The sequence below is a fragment of the Scyliorhinus torazame genome, chromosome 3, assembly GCF_047496885.1.
Source record: "Scyliorhinus torazame isolate Kashiwa2021f chromosome 3, sScyTor2.1, whole genome shotgun sequence".
NCBI lineage: Eukaryota > Metazoa > Chordata > Chondrichthyes > Carcharhiniformes > Scyliorhinidae > Scyliorhinus > Scyliorhinus torazame.
Genome location: NC_092709.1, coordinates 3,596,321 through 3,623,122, shown reverse-complemented (window position 1 = coordinate 3,623,122; position 26,802 = coordinate 3,596,321). Strand labels below are relative to the sequence as shown.

At 46.0% G+C, this 26,802-nt stretch overlaps 1 protein-coding gene across 2 annotated transcripts in view; it reads right to left on the bottom strand.

Annotated features, from left to right (window-relative positions):
* The window catches only part of manba (mannosidase, beta A, lysosomal), a 159,278-nt gene that overhangs the window by 60,000 nt on the left and 72,476 nt on the right, over positions 1 to 26,802 (bottom strand). For both annotated transcript variants that reach the window (XM_072495205.1, XM_072495206.1), the window contains 4 exons: positions 20,166 to 20,276; positions 15,890 to 16,041; positions 13,907 to 14,024; positions 1,814 to 1,900 (listed from right to left, as the gene is read on the bottom strand). In XM_072495205.1, coding sequence (XP_072351306.1) covers positions 1,814 to 1,900; positions 13,907 to 14,024; positions 15,890 to 16,041; positions 20,166 to 20,276 — 468 coding nt within the window. The remainder of the gene's footprint in view (positions 1 to 1,813; positions 1,901 to 13,906; positions 14,025 to 15,889; positions 16,042 to 20,165; positions 20,277 to 26,802) is intronic.

Sequence of the window (26,802 nt, the reverse complement as noted above, 5' to 3'; positions counted from 1 at the left end):
GCGCCACAAACTGAAAGCTTTACTGCTAGACGCTGGAGTGCTTGAAAAGAAAACCGTATTGAGGAAGTCACGGCTCGATGTGAAATTTGTATGAAATATAGAAAGACGCCACCAGCCAGGGAGTTTAACGATGCAGTGGCAATGGATTTAAACCTGAGGAAGGAGCAGTGCTCTGAAAGCTAGTGATTCAAAACAAACCTGTTGGACTTTAACCTGGTGTTGTAAGACTTCTTTTTATACTATTACAAAGAGAGAGTGAAGAGGTGCTGTACACTTCACAATATATTGGGCAATTATGAGGAGCCAACTACGGCAAATAGAGAATTGACTGATGATGATGTCACACTGAAGCGCAAGATTAAGGTTATTTATTAAAAATGACAACTACCCAAAGTAGGGACAAAGGTAACATACATGCCCAGAAAGGCCAGTGTGTGAATAGATGCCACCTTCATCGGAAGAACAGGAAATATAAACATTAGTTAAACGTGCAGGACGAAGGTTAGGAGATCAGACCCTTGGGTTGGAAAGATGTTTTAGTCTGCCAGACAAAATAATGATCACAAACCTCGGTGACAGAAACAGGGTATGCACTGCACTATAATGCTGTGTTCCTCAGAAAAAAATAAAGGCTCAGAGAAATTGCAAGGATCAAAAGTGCACAAAAAATTTACAGACTACATGAAACAACAATAAAATAGAAACCAGACTCTCCAATAAGAGTGCATATTCTGAAGATGAGCCCCTATTAGAAACATTACTCCATTATCTACTGACTTATAAATCAAAGCTCGTTAAATATAATGGAGCGATTAATACATTGGAAAGTTGCATCAAGTTCTTAAAGAGTATGATCAAAATTAAAATGATCAAAAAGATAAAATAATTCAGTCAACATTTGTGCATTACTTAAACGTCACCATCGTCTCGATTTGCTTTGTTACACAGAACTCTAGATTAGTGTTTTTCAAACTTTATTTCCAGGGACCCATTTTTACCAACCAGCCAACCTTCACGACCCACGGCGGCCGACCTTCCCGGCCGACCTTCGCGAACCACGCCGGCCGGCCTTCCCGGCCCATGCCGGCCGACCTTGGGGGCCCACGACGGCCGACCTTCGGGGCCCACGGCGGCCGACCTTCGGGGCCCACGCTGGCAAACTTCCCGGCCCACGGCGGCAGACCTTCCCGGCACATGCCGGCCGACCTTCGCGGCCCACCATTTTCTCTTACCTTGTAACGTTTAGGTGAAATGTGATGAACCTCCAATTTCGAGAGGATGAAAACATTTTCAGTTTCTGCACTTTTTTCCTGTAAAATTTTATCAAACAAAAACTCCTCCAAACTTGTCAAAAAAAGGCTACGACCGTATTTTAAAAATGTTGCCGCACTGCGCATGCGTGCCCGCTCATCGGTGCGCATGCACAGAGTTTTGCGCATGAGCGGGCACGCATGCGCACTGCAGCTGCATTTTTTTTATATGCTCGTGGCCATTTTGAAGGCTGCTGCAGCGTTATTAAAAGCCAGTTACTGCAGCTGTTGCGTGCGGATTTGCGCGATTGGGAGCGCCGCGACGGACGGCTCCGCGACCCTCCCAACACCCGCCTGCGACCCAGCCGCGGGTCGCGCCCCCGACTTTGACAATGCCTGCTCTAGATCACTTCCTTCAGCCTGCCCATCACTATATCTGGTGAAGCTGCTTTCACTTCATTATCTTTGTGAACACCAGACATTGTTGGAAAATCTAGATGCTTTTAAAAATGTATTAAATTAGATCAGCATTGGATTTCTTATCTGAATTTGTATTTATTTACCTGATGAGTAATTTCTGCCTTTACTGAATCCAAATAGCTCTGGTCAGTCGGATAAAGTGCACAAGCAAACATGAAATCCTGCCAAATCTGAAAAACGAGAGCACGCAAGAAGATATTTAATTAGTAAGAAACCAACTATTGGTAAAGGTTCATCAGCATTACCTCTTGTGGTCAAACATAGCTCCAGGACATTCTGTCAGTGAATCAGCAATTGCTCAGTAACACTGGAAGCATTCTGAAGCGATTAATGGGCAAGTACAAAACAGCTATGGATTGTTCACTAACGAGGAGTGTTAATATTCATTTTTTCTTCCAGATAACAGAGAATTTGTGGAAAGGACACAAGCTCAAATCATGGATTGAAAGCTTAAATTAGAGAACGAGGAAGGACCATATCAATATTGCTCATCTGCTGACGCAGCAGGAAATGTCCCAAAAAGTTTAAAAATAGAAATGGGTGATGTGTAATCTGATTTTATAGTATGCTTTATGAATGCAACCCCTTGAGAATTTGAAGACTTCAATTTACATACGATCTGATGTTTCAGAAATTTCCAAACACAAATTACTTCAATGTTACGACAATGACCACAGTGTACACAGCAAGATCCCACAGGTACCATTAAGATGAATGTCTGGTTAATTTATTTTTGTTAATGGTTGTTCAATGAGAAATGCTGGCCAAACATTTGGGGGGAACTTCCACTGCTCTTCCTTAAATGAACGATCATTGAATCATAGAAACTTACAGCACAGGAGGCCAATCAGCCCATTGTAATATCTCTTTGAAATGGCCAGGGATATTTTAATAGTGGACTAAAGAGGCAGACTGAACCTAATTTAATAAGGAGCGCTTCCTAGCTATTTCATTGGCTGGTCAGCCTAGTGTGCTCAAATCTTCAAATGGAGATAAACCCACAATTTACAGATTCAGAGGGAAAATGCTAACAACTGCGAACAGTTAGCACGAACAACCCTACAAAATCCTATATAAGAAATAGATGGGGAGAAGGCAGTATGCCCCTTCACAGATGTTTCATCATTTTGTAAGATCGTGGATGATCTTCTCCCTCGATTCTATTCTCTCGCAATATTCCAGTTCCTTTGATTCCCTTTGTGTCCAAGATTCTGTTGATTTCTAACTTGAGCATCCACAGCTCTCTGGAGTAAAAAATATCAAAACACCACAACCCTCTAAGTAACAAAACTTCTCTTTAGCTCAATGCCAAATGGTCACCCCTTATTCTTACAGAGGATTGGGAGGGAAGAGAGCGAGAGAGACGCTAGGCGATCGGGGGCCCCTTGGTGGTCGCGCTCTCAGGAGGGTGACACCCCCGATGCCATCTGGGAATGGTGGCACTGCCAACCTGGCACCACTACCCGGGCAGTGGGGGTACTGCCAAGGTGCCCAGGTAGCACTGCCAGAGTGCCAGGCTGGCAGTGCCAAGATACCCAGGTGGCATTGTGCCCATGCCAGGGATTGGGCCCAGGGGTGCTTTGCGCTTGTGAGGTGCAGTGTCTGGGCTCGAGGACCGCCTAATTAGTGAGTTGGGACATTGGAGGAGTCAGAGATCAGGGCACCAAGCTCACTAGTGCAGGAAATTAGCCTAGTTATGGCCTCGGTGGGGTGTCCTTTACCAAGGCCCAGAAATGAAGAAGAGTCCCATTTAATAACGGGGTCATTCTCAGCGCTGCCAGCTCCGGGAAGCACCCGGCTAAACACACCCAAAACGGGACTCCGTTTCATTTCCATTAAATTGGTTAAAAACGAGTTGGAAGAGAGCAAGGAGAGTGCAGGAGTTAAAGGCAGTTTCTCAGAATGTTAGGAAATAGGGACTGGTCTGCTCTGGGACTGCTGCTGCTCACTATGAATATCTATAATTGAAAAATGGCTAGAAGTGCTGCCCAAGTTTGCAAATGGTATTAAATGGCAGGTAGGGTAAAGTTAGGAATGATCAGCTGATACGAATAAATCAAAATAAACGACATGGGATATCGGCACATTGGTGGAAAGGTCAAAAAGTGGCAGATGGAATTCAATGGCAGTAAGCACGAAATGGTACATTTTGGTAAAATAAAATTGAGAATGATACTTTGCATGGGGAATGGCTGACTGAGGTTCTGATTCACAGGCCATGAAAGTTGATCGGTAAAGCTGATGGAATGCTAAGTTTTATGAATGAGGTATAGATTATAAAGACAAAGAAATATAGAAAATAGGAGCACGAGGAGGCCATTTGGCCCTTCGAGCCTGCTCCGTCATCCATTATGACCATGGCTGATCATCCAACTCAATAGCCTAATCCCGCTTTCTCCCACTATGTAATGATGAATCTCTTTTGAACCTGGGTAGGGTTCAAGTGGAAAACTGATTGAGGAAATACAACTGCGAAGGAAGACTGGTAAATTTGGTGCTATTGTAAACAAATATCAATTTTCCAATATCACTGTGGCTCACACTAAGAAGCAGGTTTATGGGGTCGGGATGCTGTATGTATATTTGTGCGCGTGTGACTAATTTAATTAAGCTGAAGAGAGTCAGACTGCAAGGCTTAAATAATCTAAGGGTTAGATATAAAAGCAGGCATTTTGAAATGTAGATGAGCAAAGCTAAAATGGGATTGTTAACTTTATGGATGGAAATTTGCATGAGGAGATAAATAAGGTTTGTTTGTGTTTACATGTTGAATTTCAATGAAAGCATTAAAACTAGCAAAGATCGGACTTCCAGTGGCGGCTATGAAGGAGTAAGTCGCACATTTGGTGGCTCCCGCTCGGGTCGGACTTTTGGACCATTTCCCCCGATTTTCTACCGGACTGGATTTGAAAAATCGATGACAGAGGCAATTGTGTACTGGATTCCCACATTGGTGCATGGAGAGGAGGACTAGAAGTGCTCGCAAAGGCAGAAACAGAAGAACAGAGAAGGCTTGGGCTAAGCTGCAGCGGGAGACAGCATGGCGGCAGACCGGAGCTCTGGCTTGTCGACCCAGCGGTCAACGGAGCAGCTGATGCAAGTTATCCAGGAGGGCTTCGCCAAGCAGAGACAGGAACCGTCTCTGCTTGGAACCGATTAAAGAGGCAATTGCGCGGCTGGAGCTTAGATTGGATGCCCAAGATCGTGCGATCCAGAAAGTAGAGAAGGCGCTGGCTGACCAGGAGGAACACCAAACTGCAGTGGAGTTGGAGGTGGGGATGCTGAGAAACCAGCAGAAATGGCTCTTGGAGAAGGTGGAGGACCTAGAGAATAGGCCCCGCCGGCAGAGCCTGAGGATCGTTGGGCTCCCGGAGGGGCCCGAAGGAGAGGACGCTGGGGCATACATAGCGGGCTTGTTCGAGAAGCTGCTGGGGGATGGGGCATTCCCCCGACCCTTGGAGGTGGACAGGGCTCACAGAATGCTCGTGAGGAAGACGCGAATGGGAGACCCCCTGAGGGCAATGGTGGTGAGATTCCACAGGTACTTGGACAAGGAGTGTATTTTACAGTGGGCCAAGTAGGGCAGCACGGTAGCCTTGTGGATAGCACAATTGCTTCACAGCTCCAGGGTCCCAGGTTCGATTCCGGCTTGGGTCACTGTCTGTGCGGAGTCTGTACATCCTCCCTGTGTGTGCGTGGGTTTCCTCCGGGTGCTCCGGTTTCCTCCCACAGTCCAAAGATGTGCAGGTTAGGTGGATTGGCCATGCTAAATTGCCCTTAGTGTCCAAAGATTGCCCTTAGTGTTGAGTGGGGTTACTGGGTTATGGGGATAGGGTGGCGGTGTTGACCTTGGGTAGGGTGCTCTTTCCAAGAGCCGGTGCAGACCCGATGGGCCTAATGGCCTCCTTCTGCACTGTAAATTCTAGACACGGAGCTGTAAATGGGACAACAGTATCCTGCGGATCTATCAGGACCTGAGTGCGAAGGTGGCCAGGAGAAGAGCGGGGTTTAACCAGATATGGTCGACCCTTTTTAAGAAAAAGGTGAAGTTCGGACAGCTGTATCCGGCCCGTCTCTGGGTCACATACGAGTAGCAACATTTTTATTTCGAGTCGCCTGAGGAAGCGTTGGACTTCGCAAAAAGGAAAGGACTGGTGGCAGACTGAGAACTTTGAACTTTGCTGCAAAGTTCATGTTTTAAAAAGTTTCTCGTTTTTCATTTTGCGGATGTGATTTGCAATGCCTTCTGTATTGATTTGGAGCCAGTTGCAGAGCTGAGTGAGTTAAAGTTTACATTTGCACTGTTGGGGGATGGAGGTGTGTTTGTCTAGATGCTGGATCTTTTGCTTGATCTTTTCTTTGTTTAGCGGGGTTCTTTTTCTCTGTCGGGCAACTGTGTTGGGATTGTTCTTCATTTGAATATGTATGTACGAGTGGGGGGGGAGGGAACAATAGGTGGGAGAATGTCTGGCGCCAGGGGCGAGGGCCATCAAACTAGCTGGGTGGGCTAGCTCACGGAAGCGTAGTGGGGGGTGAGCAGATGTTAGGCTTATCAAAGGGGCTGATTTACATTGTGCTGTTACTGGGGAGGGAGGGGGGGGAAATGTTCTGCTGACGAAGGAGGGACTTTTGCTGAGGGACAGAGAGGAGTTCAGGGGTGGAGGCTGCCTGGGGACGGGCAGGAGGGGGCGTGGGGCGCAGGCTGGAGACTGGCCTAAGAGAGGGGATGGCTGATCGGCGAAGGGGAGGGGTGTGGTGATGAGCCACCCAACTAGACTGATCACCTGGAATGTACGAGGGCTAAATGGGCCGGTCAAGAGGGCACGCATGTTCACGCATTTGAGAGGACTGAAGGTGGACGTGGTAATGCTGCAGGAAACGCACCTCAGAGTAGCTGACCAGATTAGATGAAGGAAAGGTTGGGTCGGACAGGTTTTTCAATCGGGACTGGACTCGAAGACTAGAGGGGTCGCAATCCTGATCAGCAAGCGAGTGGTGTTTGAGGCGGGGAGAATAGTTTTGGATGGGGGGCCGGTACATTATGGTCAGTGGGAAATTGGAGGGGGTGCAGGTGGTACTAGTAAATGTGTATGCGCCAAATTGGGACAATGTGGAGTTTATAAAGAGGATGCTGGGGAAGATACCGGACCTGGATTCGCATAAGCTGGTCATTGGAGGGGACTTCAACACAGTTATTGACCCTGGCTAAGACCGGTCAAGCTCAAAAACAGGCAGGGTGCCAGCAATGGCAAAGGAACTAAGAAGGTTCATGGAGCTGATTGGGGGGGGGGGATCCATGGAGATTTGGGCAGCCAAGAGCGAAGGAGTTCTCCTTCTACTACACGTGCATAAAGTGTACTCCCAGATTGATTTCTTTATTTTGAGCAAGGCCTTGCTGGCAGGGGTGGTGGACACGGGGTACTCGGCGATTGCAATCTCAGACCATGCTCCGCACTGGGTTGACCTACGGGTTAGTAAAGACAGTAACCAGCACCCGCACTGGAGGTTAGATGTGAGACTTTTAGCTGACGAAGAGGTATGCGGGCGGTTGAGGAAATGTATCCAGAACTACCTGGAGGTCAATGACACGGGAGAAATTTCAGCAGCGGTAGTCTGGGAAGCATTGAAGGCGGTGGTTTGAGGGGAGCTGATCTCGATACGGACCCACAGGGAGAGAGAGAGGGGGGGGGGGGGTAGTGGAACATAGAGTCTCACTTTACGCAGACGACCTGCTCCTGGATGTATCGGACCCAGCAGAGCAGATGGAAGAAATCATGACGATTCTGGGGGAATTTGACCGGTTTTCGGGGTATAAACTAAATATGGGGAAAAGTGAGATGTTTGCGGTCCAGGCGAGGGGATAGGAGAGGCAACTGGGGGAACTGCCGTTTAGAGTGGTAGGGGAAAGCTTTCGGTATCGAGGCACCCAAGTGGCGCGGGAATGGGAACGGCTACACAAACCTAATCTGGCCCGACTAGTAGACCAAACGAAGGAAGATTTCCGAAGGTGGGACGTGCTCCCGCTGTCACTGGCTGGGAGGGTGCAGATGGTGACGATGACGGTCCTCTCGAGATTCCTGTTTGTGTTTCAGTGTCTCCCCATCTTCATTCTGCAGTCCTTTTTTAAACGGGTCAACAAAGTGATCACTGGCTTTGTATAGGCGGGCAAGACCCCGCGAGTAAAAAAGGGAATGCTTGAGCGGAGCCGGGGAGAGGGCAGGCTGGCGCTGCCAAACTTCAGTAACTACTATTGGGCGGCAAATATAGCCATGATCAGGAAGTGGGTGGTGGGGGAGGGTCGGCATGGGAGCGTATGGAGGCGGCTTCACGTAAGGGCACCAGCTTGGGGGCATTGATAACGGCGCCACTGTCGTTCCCGCCGGCATGGTACTCCACCAGCCCCATGGTGGTAATGGCCCTGAGAGTCTGGGGGCAATGGAGGAAGCATGTGGGAGTGGAGGGAACATCAGTCTGGTCCCAAATTTGTAATAATCACTGGTTTGCTCCGGGAAGGATGGACGGGGGGTTTCGGGGATCGCAAACAGCAGGGATTGAGAGGATGGGGGATATGTTTATAGAGGGGAGTTTTCCTAGCTTGAGGGAGCTGGAGGAGAAATTTGGATTGGCGAGGGGAAACAAATTTAGGCACTTGCAGGTGCGGGACTTCCTACGTAGGCAGGTCTCAACCTTCCCGCTCCCACCACCAACAGGATAGGGTAGTTTCCAGAGTGTGGGTGGGAGAAGGGAAGGTCTCCGACATATATAAGGAACTCATGGGGTCAGAGGATACGCAGATCTAGGAGCTGAAGTGCAAGTGGGAGGAGGAGTTGGGAGGAGAGATAGAGGATGGTCTCTGGGCAGATGTGTTGAGTAGAGTCAACGCGTCCACAACATGTGCCAGGCTCAGCCTGATATAATTCAAGGTCGTTCACCGGGCTCACATGACAGTGGCCCAAATGAGCAGGTTCTTTGGGGTAGAAGATAGGTGTGCAAAGTGTGCGGGAGGACCAGCGAACCATGTCCATATGTTCTGGACATGTCCAAAGCTTAGGGGATTCTGGCAGGGGTTTGCAGATGCCATGTCCATGGTGTTAAAAACAAGGGTGGCACTGAGTCCCGAGGTGGCGATTTTCAGTGTGTCAGAAGATCTGGGTCTCCAGGAGGAGAAAGAGGCAGACGTTCTGGCCTTTGCTTCCCTGGTAATCTGGAGACGGATACTATTAGCTTGGAGGGACTCAAAGCCCCCGAAGTCAAAGACCTGGCTATCAGACATGGCTAGCTTTCTCTGTTTGGAGAAAATCAAGTTTGCCTTGAGAGGGTCACTGTTAGGGTTCACCCGGAGGTGGCAACCGTTCGTCGACTTCTTTGCGGAAAACTAATTGGCAGCAGAAGGGGGCGGGGTTAGTTTAGCTTAGAGTAGGGGGTTAATAAAGGTGGGACCTGTAAGGTAGGAAGCAGGCTTTGGCACTATGTTTATAGATTCATGTACATTGTTTATATTGTTGTTGTAAAACCAAAAGTACCTCAATAAAATGTTTATTTTTAAAAAACTAGCAAAGATCATAAATTAATAAAGCAATGTTATTAAGTTTACTTTTCCCAAAAGTCGAGACCATAAAGACAACATGAAAGATTGTTGAAAAGATAACTTCCAAAGAAAAGTTAAGAACAATGGGTTTAAAGACAATAGAGAAAGAAAATATTTAAAGAAAGGTTGAAACCAGGATTGGGGGAAGAAGGTGAAGAGTGTGCTGTGCGACATCAAACCTTTGAAGTGAGCAGTCTCCAGCCACCCAAGGGAAGTGTTTGTTTCTTCCAGAAAGCAAGGAGAGTGCGAGGGAAAGAGAAATCCTGTGAAATATCTGCCCCCCCACCCCCAATGTAGCAACAGCCTTGTGGTAATATTACTGAAATGTAACGGTGTTACAGTTAAATAAAGGTAACCACAGGGGCATGAGGGAGGAACTGACAACAATCGACTGGGAGCAAAGAACAAAAGAACAAAGAAATGTACAGCACAGGAACAGGCCCTTCGGCCCTCCAAGCCCGTGCCGACCATACTGCCCGACTAAACTACAATCTTCTACACTTCCTGGGTCCGTATCCTTCTATTCCCATCCTATTCATATATTTGTCAAGATGCCCCTTAAATGTCCCTATCGTCCCTGCCTCCACTACCTCCTCCGGTAGCGAGTTCCAGGCACCCACTACCCTCTGCGTAAAAAACTTGCCTCGTACATCTACTCTAAACTTTGCCCCTCTCACCTTAAACCTATGCCCCCTAGTAATTGACCCCTCTACCCTGGGGAAAAGCCTCTGACTATCCACTCTGTCTATGCCCCTCATAATTTTGTAAACCTCTATCAGGTCGCCCCTCAACCTCCTTCGTTCCAGTGAGAACAAACCGAGTTTATTCAATCGCTCCTCATAGCTTATGCCCTCCATACCAGGCAACATTCTGGTAAATCTCTTCTGCACCCTCTCTAAAGCCTCCACATCCTTCTGGTAGTGTGGCGACCAGAATTGAACACTATACTCCAAGTGTGGCCTAACTAAGGTTCTATACAGCTGCAACATGACTTGCCAATTCTTATACTCAATGCCCCGGCCAATGAAGGCAAGCATGCCGTATGCCTTCTTGACTACCTTCTCCACCTGTGTAGCCCCTTTCAGTGATCTGTGGACCTGTACTCCTAGATCTCTTTGACTTTCAATACTCTTGAGGGTTCTACCATTCACTGTATATTCCCTACCTGCATTAGCCCTTCCAAAATGCATTACCTCACATTTGTCCAGGTTAAACTCCATCTGCCATCTCTCCGCCCAAGTCTCCAGACAATCTAAATCCTGCTGTATCCTCAGACAGTCCTCATCGCTATCCGCAATTCCACCAACCTTTGTGTCGTCTGCAAACTTACTAATCAGACCAGTTACATTTTCCTAGCAGAGCCTAGTGGGAAAGACAGTAGAACAGCAATGGCAGGAGTTTCTGGGAGTAATTGAGGACACAGTACAGAGGTTCATCCCAAAGAAAAGAAAGGTTATCAGAGGGGGGATTAGGCAGCCATGGCTGACAAAGGAAGTTAGGGAATGCATCAAAGCAAAAGAGAAAGCCTATAATGTGGCAAAGAGTAGTGGGAATTCAGAAGATTGGGAAGGCTACAAAAACAAACAGAGGATAACAAAGAGAGAAATAAGGAAAGAGAGGATCAAATATGAAGGCAGGCTAGCCAGTAACATTAGGAATGATAGTAAAAGTTTCTTTAAATACATTAAAAACAAACGGGAGGCAAAAGTAGACATTGGGCCGCTCCAAAATGACTCTGGTAATCTAGTGATGGGAGACAAGGAAATAGCTGAGGAACTAAATAAGTACTTTGCGTCAGTCTTCACAGTAGAAGACATGAGTAATATCCCAACAATTCAGGAGAGTCAGGGGGCAGAGTTGAATATGGTAGCCATCACTAAGGAGAAAGTGCTAGAGAAACTAAGAGGTCTAAAAATTGATAAACCTCCGGGCCCAGATGGACTACATCCTAGAGTTCTAAAGGAGATAGCTGAAGAAATAGTGGAGGTGTTAGTTATGATCTTTCAAAAGTCATTGGAGTCAGGGAAAGTCCCAGAGGATTGGAAAATCACTGTTGTAATCCCCCTGTTCAAGAAGGGAACAAGAAAAAAGATGGAAAATTATAGGCCAATTAGCCTAACCTCGGTTGTTGGCAAGATTCTAGAATCCATCGTTAAGGATGAGATTTCTAAATTCTTGGAAGTGCAGGGACGGATTAGGACAAGTCAGCATGGATTTAGTAAGGGGAGGTCGTGCCTGACAAACCTGTTAGAGTTCTTTGAAGAGATAGCAAATAGGTTAGACCAAGGAGAGCCAATGGATGTTATCTATCTTGACTTCCAAAACGTCTTTGATAAGGTGCCTCACGGGAGACTGCTGAGTAAAATAAGGGCCCATGGTATTCGAGGCAAGGTACTAACATGGATTGACGATTGGCTGTCAGGCAGAGAGTTGGGATAAAAGGTTCTTTTTCGGAATGGCAACCGGTGACGAGTGGTGTCCTGCAGTGTTGGGGCCACAGCTGTTCTCTTTATATATTAACGATCTAGATGACGGGACTGGGGGCATTCTGGCTAAGTTTACCGATGATACAAAGATAGGTGGAGGGGCAGGTAGTATTGAGGAGGTGGGGAGGCTGCAGAAAGATTTACACAGTTTAGGAGAGTGGTCCAAGAAATGGCTGATGAAATTCAACGTGGGCAAGTGCGAGGTCTTGCACTTTGGAAAAAAGAATAGAGGCATGGACTATTTTCTAAACGGTGACAAAATTCATAATGCTGAAGTGCACAGTGACTTGGGAGTCCTAGTCCAGGATTCCCTAAAGGTAAACTTGCAGGTTGAGTCCGTAATTAAGAAAGCAAATGCAATGTTGTCATTTATCTCAAGAGGCTTGGAATATAAAAGCAGAGATGTGCTTCTGAAGCTTTAGAAAGCACTAGCTAGGCCCCATTTAGAATACTGTGAGCAATTTTGGGCCCCACACCTCAGGAAGGACATACTGGCACTGGAGCAGGTCCAGCGGAGATTCACACGGATGATCCCAGGAATGGTAGGCCTAACATACGATGAACGTCTGAGGATCCTGGGATTATATTCATTGGAGTTTAGGAGGTTGAGGGGAGATCTAATAGAAACTTACAAGATAATGAATGGCTTAGATAGGGTGGACGTGGGGAAGTTGTTTCCATTAGCAGGGAAGACTAGGACCCGGGGGCACAGCCTTAGAATAAAAGGGAGTCACTTTAGAACAGAGATGAGGAGAAATTTCTTCAGCCAGAGAGTGGTGGGTCTGTGGAATTCATTGCCACAGAGGGCGGTGGAGGCCAGGACGTTGAGTGTCTTTAAGACAGAAGTTGATAAATTCTTGATTTCTCGAGGAATTAAGGGCTATGGAGAGAGAGCGGGTAAATGGAGTTGAAATCAGCCATGATTGAATGGTGGAGTGGACTCGATGGGCCGAATGGCCTTACTTCCACTCCTATGTCTTATGGTCTTATGGTGTTGCATGAAAAGGGTACTTATTTATGAGTCTGGCGAAGTAGGAATCTTTTGAGAAATGTTATAAGACTAAATTTAACTGAGTAACTGTAATATTGTTTGTAAGTTTTCTTTTCTTGTTAATGAATGTTTTAGTTCAATATTTAACAAACCCAAAAGTGGTATTGGATTTTTTATCCCGACTTCCCTGCACACAACTTCTGATAATAAAATGCGAATTGCAAATCGTTGCGAAAGCCCAGCAATTATCATCTGCCATCCTAACACTGCTTTTATTAAAAGTTTGGAGATGACAGGTGATTTTACAGGATGTGTAAAACTATGAAGGATGGTGTATGGATGGATATTAAAAACTGCCTCCAATGGCTGAGGGATCCAGAACAAAGGAACGTTTATTGTAAAATATAAGACTTCAGGGACAGAGGTAAAGGGGGACTTTCTTTGTAAAAAAAAGAGTTGGGATATACTATTGGAGTTTGTGTTATGAAGCAGAGACTAGGAGACTGGTGATTGAAAAGAGTTTGGGGTGGGGTGGGGAGTTAAGGGATATGAAAATAGGCAGACACTTGCTCGAGTTATTATTTTTATTCCTGTAGAGAACAAACACCATCCCAGAATGATTGGGTCAAACAGCCTGTTTCTGTGGATTTTGTCCTGCAAATCAAGTATGGCTCAAGATCTGATGCTGTCAATGTTTAGAGGAATGAGAGTTTTCACCAAACTCTCAAACAACGCTGGGTTAAGTAGTGGCGATTTTAAGCTAATTGTCCAAAACTACAGTGGGGAGATGAAGAGAATATTTATTTTCAGCAGCAAGATATGATCATTTGGAAAGTACTGCCTGAAAACGAAGCAGATTCACCAGTAACTTTCAAAAAGAGAATTGAATCATTTCTTGAAAAGGAAACATTGTGTGTTTTGGGGAAAAGAGCAGGGGATTGGGATTAATTGAATAGATCTTTCAAACAGCCAGTACAGACATGATGGACTGAATGACCTTCTTTCTGTGCTCTATGACTTTAGTGTGTTGCTATCTCGAAATTGTGACAAGGATTTTAAGGGTCTGAGACTTTCTCACATATAAACAAAACCCAGCTTTTTAATTTCTTACCATAATTCCCAATTCATCGCACAGGTTATAAAATTCATCTTGTTCATACACTCCTCCTCCCCAGACCCTTAACGCATTCATATTGGCATCAACTGCTGACTGCAACAAGTTTTGCAATCTGTAAATTAAACGAGAAAAAAAAATGTCAAGTGGTAAGCAATGCACCAAATATGGTAGTGCAAATCTATCATGAGTAATTCTGAAAGTTCAGATTGCCACATGATCAAATGTTACTGCCTGGTCATTAAAGCTTCACCATTGATTACAATGATACTCAAACAGTGGAGTTTCCATGAATTGGTGGTGATGAAATACCCCATCTGTGACAAATACATACTGGAATGTCGCTGACAGCACTCCTAAGATTTACCAATATCCACTCAAGTCAAGAGAGAGGGACTCAAGAATCACATTCAATTAACATCTCAATCATACATTAACTTGTATCAGCTGATCCTTCCTAAGTTTACACATTTTTCTTGCTGAGTTATAATATCAGAACCATCCTCATTTTCAACATCCAGAGTTATGGAACCTGAAAACAAAGCAGATTCACCAGTAACTTTCAAACACTTACATTATTTTAGAGATCCAAATGGATCGTCATACTTCACATTAAAATGGTGCTCTTATTTTATTTAAAGATGGTATCCAACCTCATGTGCTGTGATAGAACCAGTGACCAGACGGGTGATTTATAGCTGATCGTGAGCAATGCTTATTAACAACAAGTCTTACAATAGAGATAAATTTAAACGGTCAGTGTGTGCAGTAAGGCTTTTCGACAAAGATCACTTCTTTGGAAGTATCCAGAAATTGCAATTTGAACTGGTTTCTATTTGTGTGCAAGAGTTTGAAACTTGTAACTCAGTAATTCACGACGGCTTTGGCGACATTGTTATATCTGAAGTTTAAAATTTTCCATATAACAGAAACTAAAGGCAAGGAACTCTGAACATAGCAGATTTTGAGCTCTTTTATTCTTCCTCTCTTGTTTAAACCATCAACAAACATCCAAATGTCCCACTAATATTTTCATAGAACATAGAACATACAGTGCAGAAGGAGGCCAATCGGCCCATCGAGTCTGCACCGACCCACTTAAACCCTCACTTCCACCCTATCCCCAGAACACAATAACCCCTCCTAACCTTTTTGGTCACTAAGGGCAATTTATCATGACCAATCCACCTAACCTGCACGTCTTTGGACTGTGGGAGTAAACCGGAGCACCCGGAGGAAACCCACGCAGACAGGGGGAGAACGTGAAGACTCCGCACAGACAGTGATCCTGCGGGGAATCGAACCTGGGACCCTGGCGCTGTGAAGCCACAGTGCTAGCCACTTGTGCTACCGTGCTGCCCAAAATAGATACAAACATAAACAGGCACAAACATCAGATCTGACAATTAAACCTATCTAATTATATACCTCCTTCAACACTGGTTTAACCCAGGACAACTTCAGACTGGGGTTTCAATCAGGTTTGATACGATTATATGTCTTCGGGTGACAATAAATAGATTTAGGAAAAGGATACATACATAATAAATTATTTAGAGTTGAATTCGGAAAAGCTGAAAATTTTAATGCCCTGATTTTCTATCTCAACTCTTTCCTTAGGACTATAGACTTCAATCTTTGCATCATCCTAGTAAATTGGCACTGTTCACTATCCATGGCTTTTTCCTCCTTTCTATAATGGGGCAACAAAATATGCAAAGTTCCACTACTTCAGCGTATATATCTACAGAGTTAGCAGGACTGAGACCAAAGAAACTTAACCACAAACACACTGGTCTGGTTCACATAGAAGACACTTCCACAACTCTAATTCAATGTGCAGTAAATAAAACATCTATTCTGGCTTTTATTTACATGATTTCATTCTTCATGTACTTGTGCTACGATATAAAAATAGACACAGTCACTACAGTAATGCACATCTCGGAACTGTCAAAACTTAATAATAATAATACTTACACATCAAATGTCACTCTGTCCAGAAAGGCATCTGCAGGAATCCAGTTTGAACCCTTGAGGAATATTGGGACTCCATTTATCTTAAAATAAAAGCTTAGTCCTGGAGATCCTGATACTGGCTCTTGTATCAGTTCCACTGTTCGGAAATAAATCTATTGTAATCAGGAGACGGTACAAATTTTGAACTTTAGGAAAAGGGGAGTAAAATAACTTACAATTACAGCATCGATATGAAATGATGGTTCCAAAATTATTTTTTTTATGCCTATTAGAATCTAAATGATAGCCATGATTCCATGGAATATGAATCTAGTGCACTGATTTATAAAGAAAACTATTAGAAGCTGACCTCCTTGACGACAAAATACTTTAATGTCCATGAGAAAATTGTATGCAAGAGCCATTAAAATTGACTCCTTTATCACAAGATGTGGACGTCGCTGGTAAGGCCAGCATTTTATTACTCATCTCCAATTGCCCTTGAGAAGGTGATCTGCCTTCATAGAACATAGAACATTACAGCGCAGTACAGGCCCTTCGGCCCTCGATGTTGCGCCGACCTGTGAAACCACTCTAAAGTCCATCTACACTATTCCCTTATTGTCCATATATTTATCCAATGACCATTTGAATGCCCTTCGTGTTGGCGAGTCCACTACTGTTGCAGGCAGGGCATTCCACACCCTTACTACTCTCTGAGTAAAGAACCTACCTCTGACATCTGTCCTATATCTATCTCCCCTCAATTTAAAGCTATGTCCCCTCGTGCTAGACATCACCATCCAAGGAAAAAGGCTCTCACTGTCCACCCTATCTAATCCTCTGATTATCTTGCATGCGTCAATTAAGTCATCTCTTAGCCTTCTTCTCTCTAACAAAAACAGCCTCAGGTCCCTCAGCCTTCCCTCATAAGATCTTCCCTCCATACCAGGCAACATCCTGGTAAATCTCCTCTGCACCCTTTCCAATGCTTCCACATCCTTCCTGTAATGCGGCGACCAGAATTGCACGCAATACGTCAAATACGGCTGCACCAGTTTTGTACAGCTGCAACATGACCTCATGGCTCCGAAACGCAAGCCCTCTACCAATAAAGGCTAACACACCGTACACCTTCTTAACAACCCTCTCAACCTGGGTGGCAACTTTCAGGGATCTATGTGTACATGGACACCCAGATCTCTCTGCTCATCCGTACTGCCAAGAATCTTACCATTAGCCCAGTACTCTGTCTTTCTGTTATTCCTTCCACAATGAATCACCTCACACTTTTCTGCATTAAACTCCATTTTCCACCTCTCAGCCCAGCTCTGCAGCTTATCTATGTCCCTCTGTAACTTGGAACATCCTTCCGCACTGTCCACAACTTCACCGACTTTAGTGACATCTGCAAATTTACTCACCCATCCTTCTACGCCCTCCTCCAGGTCATTTATAAAAATAACAAACAGCAGTGGCCCCAAAACAGATCCTTGTGGTACACCACTAGTAACTGGACTCCAGCCTGAACATTTCCCATCAACCACCACCCTTTGTCTTCTTCCAGCTAGCCAATTTCTGATCCAAACTGCTAAATCACCCTGAATCCCATGCCTCCGTATTTTCTGCAATAGCCTACCGTGGGGAACCTTATCAAACGCTTTACTGAAATCCATATACACCACATCAACTGCTTTACCCTCGCCCACCTGTTTGGTCACCTTCTCAAAAAACTCAATAAGGTTTGTGAGGCACGACCTACCCTTCACAAAACCGTGTTGACTATCTCTAATCAAATTATTCCTTTCCAGATGATTATACATCCTATCTCTTATAAACCTTTCCAAGACTTTGCCCACAACAGAAGTAAGGCTCACTGGTCTATAGTTACCGGGGTTGTCTCTATTCCCCTTCTTGAACAAGGGGACAACATTTGCTATCCTCCAGTCTTCTGGCACTATTCCTGTAGACAATGATGACATAAAGATCAAAGCCAAAGGCGCAGCCCCTCCTCCCTAGCTTCCCAGAGAATCCTAGGATAAATCCCATCCGGCCCAGGGAACTTATCTATTTTCACACTTTCCAGAATTGCTAACACCTCCTCCTTATGAACCTCAAACCCTTCTTGTCTAGTAGCCTGACTCTCAGTATTCTCCTCGACAACATTGTCTTTTTCCTGCGTGAATACCGACGAAAAATATTCATTTAACACCTCTCCTATCTTCTCGGACTCCACGCACAACTTCCCACAACTGTCCTTGACTGGCCCAACTCTTACCCTAGTCATTCTTTTATTCCTGACATGTCTATAGAAAGCTTTAGGGTTATCCTTGATCCTACCTGCGAAAGACTTCTCATGTCCCCTCCTGGCTCTTCTTTGCTCTCTCTTTAGGTCCTTCCTAGCTGACTTGTAACTCTTGAGCGCCCTTACTGAACCTTCATGTCTCATCTTTACATAAGCCTCCTTCTTCCTCTTGACAAGTGATTCAACTACTTTAGTAAACCATGGTTCCCTCACCCGACCACTTCCTCCCTGCCAAAAGGTACATACTTATCAAGGACACGCAGTAGCTTTTCCTTGAACAAGCTCCACATTTCAATTGTGCCCATCCCCTGCAGTTTCCCTCCCCATCCGTGCATCCTAAGTCTTGCCTCATCGTATCATAATTGCCTTTCCCTCAGATATAACTCTTGCCCTGCGGTATATACCTATCCTTTTCCATCGCTAAAGTAAACGTAATCGAATTGTGGTCACTATCACCAAAGTGCTCACCTACCTCCAGATCTAACACCTGTCCTGGTTCATTACCCAGTACCAAATCCAATATGGCCTCGCGACTCGTTGGCCTATCTACATACTGTGTCAGGAAACCCTCCTGCACACATTGGACAAAAACGGACACATTTAAAGTACTCAAACTATAGCGTTTCCAGTCAATATTTGGAAAGTTAAAGTCCCCCATAACAACTACCCTGTTACTTTCACTCCTATCCAGAATCATCTTTGCAATCCTTTCCTCTACATCTCTGGAACTTTTCGGAGGCCTATAGAAACCTCCTAACAGGGTGACCTCTCCTTTCCTGTTTCTAAACTCAGCCCATACAACCTCAGTAGCCGAGTCCTCATAAAACGTCCTTTCTGCCACCGTAATACTGTCCTTGACTAACAAGCCCTAACAAGCCACAAGCAAGTGGTTGTTGTGTCATTTCAGAGGCAACTATATTGCTGTGGGTCACGTTGGATGAGACTGGGAAAGGATGGTAATTTCCTTCCTAAAGGACATTAGTGAACCAAATAGGCTTTTGCGATAATCCTGTAGTTTCATAATCACCATTAATTTCTTTACAAGATTTTATTTAATTAACTGAATTTAAATTACCCAGCTGGGTGAACCAAATGGTGGGGTATGAATTCATGTCTCTGCATGTGCAGAGTCTGCACATCCTCCCCGTGTGTGTGTGGGTTTCCTCCGGGTGCTCCGGTTTCCTCCCACAGTCCAAAGGTGTGCGGGTTAGGTGGACTGGCCATAATAAATTGCCCTTAGTGTCCAAAATTGCCCTTAGTGTTGGATGGGGTTACTGGGTTATGGGGATAGGGTGGAGGTGTTGACCTTGGGTAGGATGCTCTTTCCAAGAGCCGGTGCAGACTCGATGGGCCGAATGGCCTCCTTCTGCAGTGTAAATTCTATGATAATCATTAAACCAATGTTCTTATTACTAGCCCAGTAATATATAGCCACAAATGCTTCCGTACCCTGCATAAAATAAATTATTAATGCCTAATTTAACTCTTAGCCTTTAATTCTCTTAGCTGACAACTTGATGGTCAAGACACAAGAAATGTGAATTGTTTTCTCTTCTTCATGGAGGCAAGGAAACAGGTTTTCTTTAAAAGTATAATTAGTGTGGTAGCACGGTGGTGCAGTGGTTAGCACTGCTGCCTCACGGCACCGAGGAGCCGGGTTCGATCCCGGCCCTGAGTCACTGTCTGTGTGGAGTTTGCACATTCTTCCCGTGTCTGCATGAGTTTCACCCCAACAACTCAAAAGATGTGCAGGATAGGTGGATTGGTCATTAAACTGCCCATTAATTGGGAAAAGAATTAATTGGGTACTTTAAATTTAAAAATATAGAAAATTAGTGACCAAAAATATAACATTTTAAAATGGTTTTCATACTTTGTTTTTTTTTTGGGGGGGGTGGGGGGGGGGTGGGGGGGTGCTCATTAAAAAGTTTTAAATTTGTCACCCTGTGCATTTTGTAAATAAATATAAATAGACAGTTAAAATTGACTGACCATAATAGACTTTTCAATGTAGTGTTCTCTGCTGATTGTGAAAGTAACAGTCATGTTGTAACCAGTCTGATTGCCATGTCCATTGGGCCACCAGAGATCAACAGAAGCATCCTGAAAAAGAATATAGTCCCAATAAATGATACATTACTTCCATCGTTATACACAAGTTCATTGTGACGATTAAGCACAACATAAATCTTACACTTGCTAAAATTGGAATTAACCTTTTCATGGTAACTTCATTGCAGTGTTAATGTAAGCCTACTTGTGACAATAAAGATTATTAATTATAAGCAAACAATTGAACAATAATGCATGGAAGGCATGATGGGCTAAATGTTTGTCTTGAGCACACTTGGGTACAAAGTTTCATGAGCCAAGAGTAATTTAGTTGTGATCTTGAGCAGGTGCCTGCAATGGAGAGTAGCAAAGAAACAGGCCATTCAGCCCAACTGGTACGTGCTGGTATTTATTCTCCACACGGGCCCTCTCCCATCCCTCTTCATCTAACCCCATCACCATATCCTTCTATTCCTTTCTTTTTCAAGCACTTACCCAGTTTCCTCTGAGATGCAACTACACTTTTCAACCAAACCACTCCCTGTGGGAGCAAGTTCCACACTCTGGTTTCTCCCAAATGTCTGGCTGGATTCATTGACAACAATCTTATATTTATGACCCCTAATATTCAACTACCACGCCCCCCCCACCCCACCTTAACAACTGAAAATGTTCTGTGTTCATCATCTATAATTTTTAAATGACGACCAATTATAGGATACGTGCTGCTATCATGAAGGAGTGCTAAAGATGCAAGTATAAATTCACTTTTATATATCTATCCGTTACCATTTGAAAAATCAGTAAATAAAGTAATAAATAATCAATGCAGGACGAAGAGGCTTTTTACATCGCCTGTCTTCCTAGCCCCTCTGAGGGCTGCACCTTATCCAAGGCAGCCTCACCATCAGTACAGTCTGTCACAGGTGGTTTAGCAGAAACACCTAGCCCCCCCAATCCTCACTCCCGACGCTTCTTCCTCACACCTTCCCAGATAAATCACTCCTTGCATTTTGTTAAATTTAGAGTATCCAATTAATTTTTTCCAATTAAGGGGCAATTTAGTGCGGCCAATCCACCTACTCTGCACATCTTTGTGTTGTGGGGGTGAAACCCACACAAACACGGGGAGAATGTGCAAACTCCACACGGACAGTGACTCAGAGCCGGGATTGAACCTGGGATCTCAGCGCCGTGAAGCAGCAATGCTAACCAGTGCGCCACCGTGCTGCCCCCAGATAAATCACTCCTGCTTTTGGAATGCTTCAGGGTTTGAAACTGCAGAAGGTCCTGCTTGGCCATGCTAGTCCTCTCAAAAGCTACAGAAATTCGCTAGTCAGAGAGAGAAGAAACGAAAGCAAAGGCTGTCTTCACAGCCAGCTATGCATCGCCACAGCCAGCTGTGCATCGCCACAGCCAGCTGTGCATCGCCACAGGCAGCCGTGCATCGCCACAGGCAGCCGTGCATCGCCACAGCACATCGCCACAGGCGGTCACGCATCGCCACAGGCGGTCACGCATCGCCACAGGCAGCCGCGCATCGCCACAGGCAGCCGCGCATCGCCACAGCCAGCCGCGCATCATCACGAAAGAGAAAATGCTGGAAAATCTCAGCAGGTCTGGCAGCATCTGTAGGGAAAGAAAAGAGCGAATGTTTCGAGTCCGATGACTGTTTGTCAAAGCTAACAGACAGAGAAAGTGGGAAGTATTTATACTGTGGAGTGAGAATGAAAGATGAGCCACAGAAACCCAGGGAAACCTGGTGCTAATTGCCACAGAAACCAAGGGGAAAGAGTGCGAATGGCAGTCCCCAGAGAGAACAAAAGATGTGAAAGGTCAAACAGCAGAGAAACTATCAGAGGATGAACTGTAGATGTGGGGGGAGGAGAAGCGGGAAGCAAAGAGGAGAAAGGTGAAGGAAAGGTGGATAAGATTGTGGGGGGGGGGGGGGAGAATTAAATATACATTAAGAAAGAAAGAATGGTAAAAGACAGTTAAAATGAAATGAAAATAAATGGGTCGAGGTGGGGTAGAGCTGATCATCTGAAGTTGTTGAATTCGACGTTCAGGCCGGAAGGCCTAACCGGAAGATGAGATGTTGTTCCTCCAGTTTGCGTCGAGCTTCACTGGAACATTGCAGCAGGCCAAGGACAGACATGTGGGCATGGGGGCAGGGTCTTGCATTAAAATGGCAAGCAACGGGAAGGTCAGGGTCCTGAATGCGCACAAACCCAAGATGCTCAGCAAAGCGATCACCCAGACTGCATTTGGTCTCTCCGATATAGAGGAGACCACATTGGGAGCAGCGAATGCAAAAGACCAAATTGGAAGAGATGCAAGTGAAACGCTGCTTAACCTGGAATGAGTGTTTTGGGCCTGGGATGTTGAGCATGGAAGAGGTAAAGGGGCAGGTGTTACACCTTCTGCGATTGCATGGGAAGGTGCCATGGGTGATGGGAGAGGTACTGGGTATGGTGGAGGAGTGGACTAGATTGTCTCGGAGGGAACGGTCTCTGTGGAATGCTGACAGAGGGAGTGAAGGGAAGATGTGTTTGGTGGTGGCATCACGCTGGAGTTGGCGAAAATGGCGGAGGATTATGCTTTGCATACGGAGGCTGGTGGGATGAAATGTGAGACCAAGGGGACTCTATCCTTGTTCTGGGAGGGAGTGGAGAGGGCGAGGGTTGTGGCGCAGGAGATGGACCGCACACTGTTGAGGGCCCTGTCAACAACTGTAGGTGGGAAATCAAGGTTGAGGAAGAAGGAACACATTTTCGAAGCATCATTTTGGAAAGCGGCATTATCGGAACAAATGCGAGGGAGGTGAAGGAGTTGATAGAAAGGGACGGAGTCCTTACAGAGTGTAGGGTGCGAAGAGGTGTAGTCCAGATAGCTGTGGGGGTCAGTGGGCTTGCAGTGGATATTAGTGGATAGTCTATTGCCGGAAATGGAGACAGAACGATCAAGGAAGGGAAGGGAAGTGTCTGAGATGGACCAGGTGAAAGCGATGGAGGGGTGAAAAGTGGAAGCGAAGTTGATGAATTTTCCAGGTCCGGGCGAGAGCAGCACCAAAATAGTTATCAATGTATCACTAAAGGAGTTGTGGGAGGGGACCCGGGTAGGCCTTGAACAAGGAATGTTCCACATACCCCATAAAAAGACAAGCGTAGCTAGGACCCACGCGGGTACCCACTGCTACACCTTTGATTTGGAGAAAGTGAGATGAGTTAAAGGAGAAGATAGAACGAGTTTAGCCAGGCGGAGGAGAGTGGGGGTGGATGGGAATTGTCGGGCCTCTTTTCGAGAAAGAAGCGAAGAGCTCTCGGGCCATCCGGGTGTGGGATGGAGGTGTCGAGAGATTGCACATCCATGGTGAATAGGAGGCGGTTCGGGCCCGCGGACTGGAAGCTGTCAATATGACGCAGGGCACCAGAGGAATCCTGGATGTAGGTGGGGAGGGAATGGACCAGAGGAGTGAGGATGGAGTCAAGATAAGAGGAAATAAGTTTGGTGGGGCAGGAGCATGCTGACACAATGGGCCTACCGGGACAGTCCTTTTTGTGGATTTTGGGAAGTAGGTAAAAGCGGGCTGTCCGGGGTTGGGAGACTATGAGGTTGGAAACCGTAGGGGGAAGGCATCCGGAGGAAATGAGGTCGCTAACGGTGTTGGAGATAATGGCTTGATGTTCAGTGGTCTGGTCATGGTCCAGGGGGAGGTAGGAAGAAGTATCTGAGAGTTGGCGCTCAACCTCTGCGAGGTAGAGGTCAGTGCACCAGGTGACAGCAGCACCCCCGTCGGCAGGTTTGATGACAAAGTCGGGGTTAGACCTGACAGAGTGAAGAGCAGAAAGTTCAGAAGGAGAGATTGGAATAGGTGAGGGGGGCAGAACAATTAAGAAGGCCAATGTCCCGTCAACAGTTCTCAATGATAAGATCAAGGGCAGGTAATTGTCCCGGCCGGGGGGATCCACTTGGAGGCAGAATGTTGGAGGCACATGAAAGAATCAGCGGAATGGGGGGGGAGGATTCTTGCCAAAAGAAGTGGGTATGGAGACGAAGGCGACGAAAGAAGAGTTTAACATCATTTCAAGCCCGGAATTCATTGAGGTGGGAACGTAAGGGTACAAAGCTGAGTCCTTTGCTGAGAACAGCACGCTCAGTCTCAGAGAGGGTAAGGTCGGAGGGTATGGTGGGGTATGAGGGATTGGGACTAGTGGAGGGCCTGGGATGGGCAGTGGTGTTGATACTGGGAGAAATGGGGTACGAGGGATTGAGACTGGTGGAGGGCCTAGGATGGGCAGTGGTGTTGATGAGTTGTTGAAGCTTGCGTTCCTTAACATCTGTAAGAAACAGAAAAAGATTCTTGTTGAGGCATCGAATGATGCGAAGGATGAAATGAAACTGGGGACAGGGAAAGCTTTGAGAGAGAGTAAGACGGTGCTGCTGGAGAGAGATGTCGAGTGTCTTCATGTGGCGGCGCATGGCACTGAGTGTGGCTTTCAGGATGCGGCGAGAGCAGCAGTTGGAAGAATGTTGTATATCCTGGAGGTTACATGCAGGGTGGAATTTAAGTTGAAATCCCCGTGGGGTAGGTCGGAGACGAGGACAGTCACTGAGGAACGAAATATGGCTGTGGAAGCGAGTCTTGGTAAATACCTTGTCCAACACGAAGAAATAAATGGAAAGCAGTGAAGTTGGATAGTGAGGGAGTGACTTACGGAAATCCTGTCGGAGAGAAGAGCAGTACTTCTTCAGGGTATGCATTCCTGGAAGAGAGGTGGCAGTGAGTTAAACATTGGATAATAGCAAATTACTGCGGATGCTGGAATCTGAAATGAAAGGGAAAATGCTGGAAAATCTCAGCAGGTTTGGCAGCACCAGTAAGGAGAGAAAAGAGCTAACGTTTCGAGTCCGATGCATCCTCGCAGCCGGCTGTGCATCGTCTCAGGCAGCTGTGCATCCTCGCAGCCGGCTGTGCATCCTCGCAGCCGGCTGTGCATCCTCGCAGCCGGCTGTGCATCCTCGCAGCCGGCTGTGCATCCTCGCAGCCGGCTGTGCATCGTCTCAGGCAGCTGTGCATCGTCACAGGCAGCTGTGCATCGTCACAGGCAGCTGTGCATCGTCACAGGCAGCTGTGCATCGTCTCAGGCAGCTGTGCATCGTCTCAGGCAGCTGTGCATCGTCTCAGGCAGCTGTGCATCGTCTCAGGCAGCTGTGCATCGTCTCAGGCAGCTGTGCATCGTCTCAGGCAGCTGTGCATCGTCTCAGGTAGCTGTGCATCGTCACCATGCAAAAATGAAAATGTGTCAAATGGTTGGTCTGCAAAGCTTTGTGGTGGAACACATTAAAATCTGTTAGTGATGCTGTTATATTTCTTCCATGATGCGGAGATGCCAGCGTTGGACTGGGGTAGCATCTATTCACACAGTGGCCTTTCTGGGCATGTTTGTTACCTTTGTCCCTACTTTGGGTAGTTGTCATTTTTAATAAATAACCTTAATCTTGCGCTTCAGTGTGACATCATCATCAGTCAATTCTCTATTTGCCGTAGTTGGCTCCTCATAACTGCCCAATATATTGTGAAGTGTACTGCACCTCTTCACTCTCTCTTTGTAATGGTATGATAAGAAGTCTTACAACACCAGGTTAAAGTCCAAACAGGTATGTTTCAAATCACTAGCTGTCAGAGCACTGCTCCTTCCTCAGGAGCAGCGCTCTGAAAGCTAGTGATTTGAAACAAACCTGTTGGACTTTAACCTGGTGTTGTAAGACTTTTTACTATGTTTCTTCCAGGCAGTAATAAATACGGCCTGTGAAAGAGCAGTTTGGACCATTTGGTGACCTTGCAGCACAGGCATAACGAGCAATGCCACAGACTGTCACACGCTGCACAATTTGTACCCTGTGTCACGCTGCAGATCAACTTAAGCAGGTTCCAGATCACAGTTCTATCTCAAACCCCACCAGAAGACACCAGTCTAACAACCATTCTGCACAAATATAGAATCAGTCTGCACACCTGTAATAGCCACTCACTGATTATGGAGGGGCTAGAATTACCACTGTCCCACACCCAATGACCATATTGGTGGTCTGGTAGAGAGACATGAAGATCACTGGACTCGCTCGCAAGTTAAGGATGATTAAGAGGCATCAATGCCATGGGCTTACCATCTCCTTCTTAAGAGCAATTCGGGAAGGCAACAAATGCAGACCTTGCCAGCATTGCCCACTTCCGGTACAAAGAATAGATGAAAAAAGTGAAATGTTATGACTCCTCTGGCATATATCTCCAATTGTGACATCTGTAATAGGCTGGACTAATGCTTGGTCTACTGTAGTTCATTTTGTAAGATGCAATGGAAACAGGGGTGGCACGGTGGCACAATGGTTAGCACTGCTGCTTCACAGCATATGGGACCGATTCCAGCCTTGGGTGACTGTGTGGAGTTTGCATGTTCTCCCCATATCTTCCTGGGTTTCATCCGGCTTCTCTGGTTTCCTCCCACAGTCCAAAGATGTGCACATTAGGTGGGGTTACGGGGACAGGGCGGGGGTGTAGGTCTGGGTGAGGTGC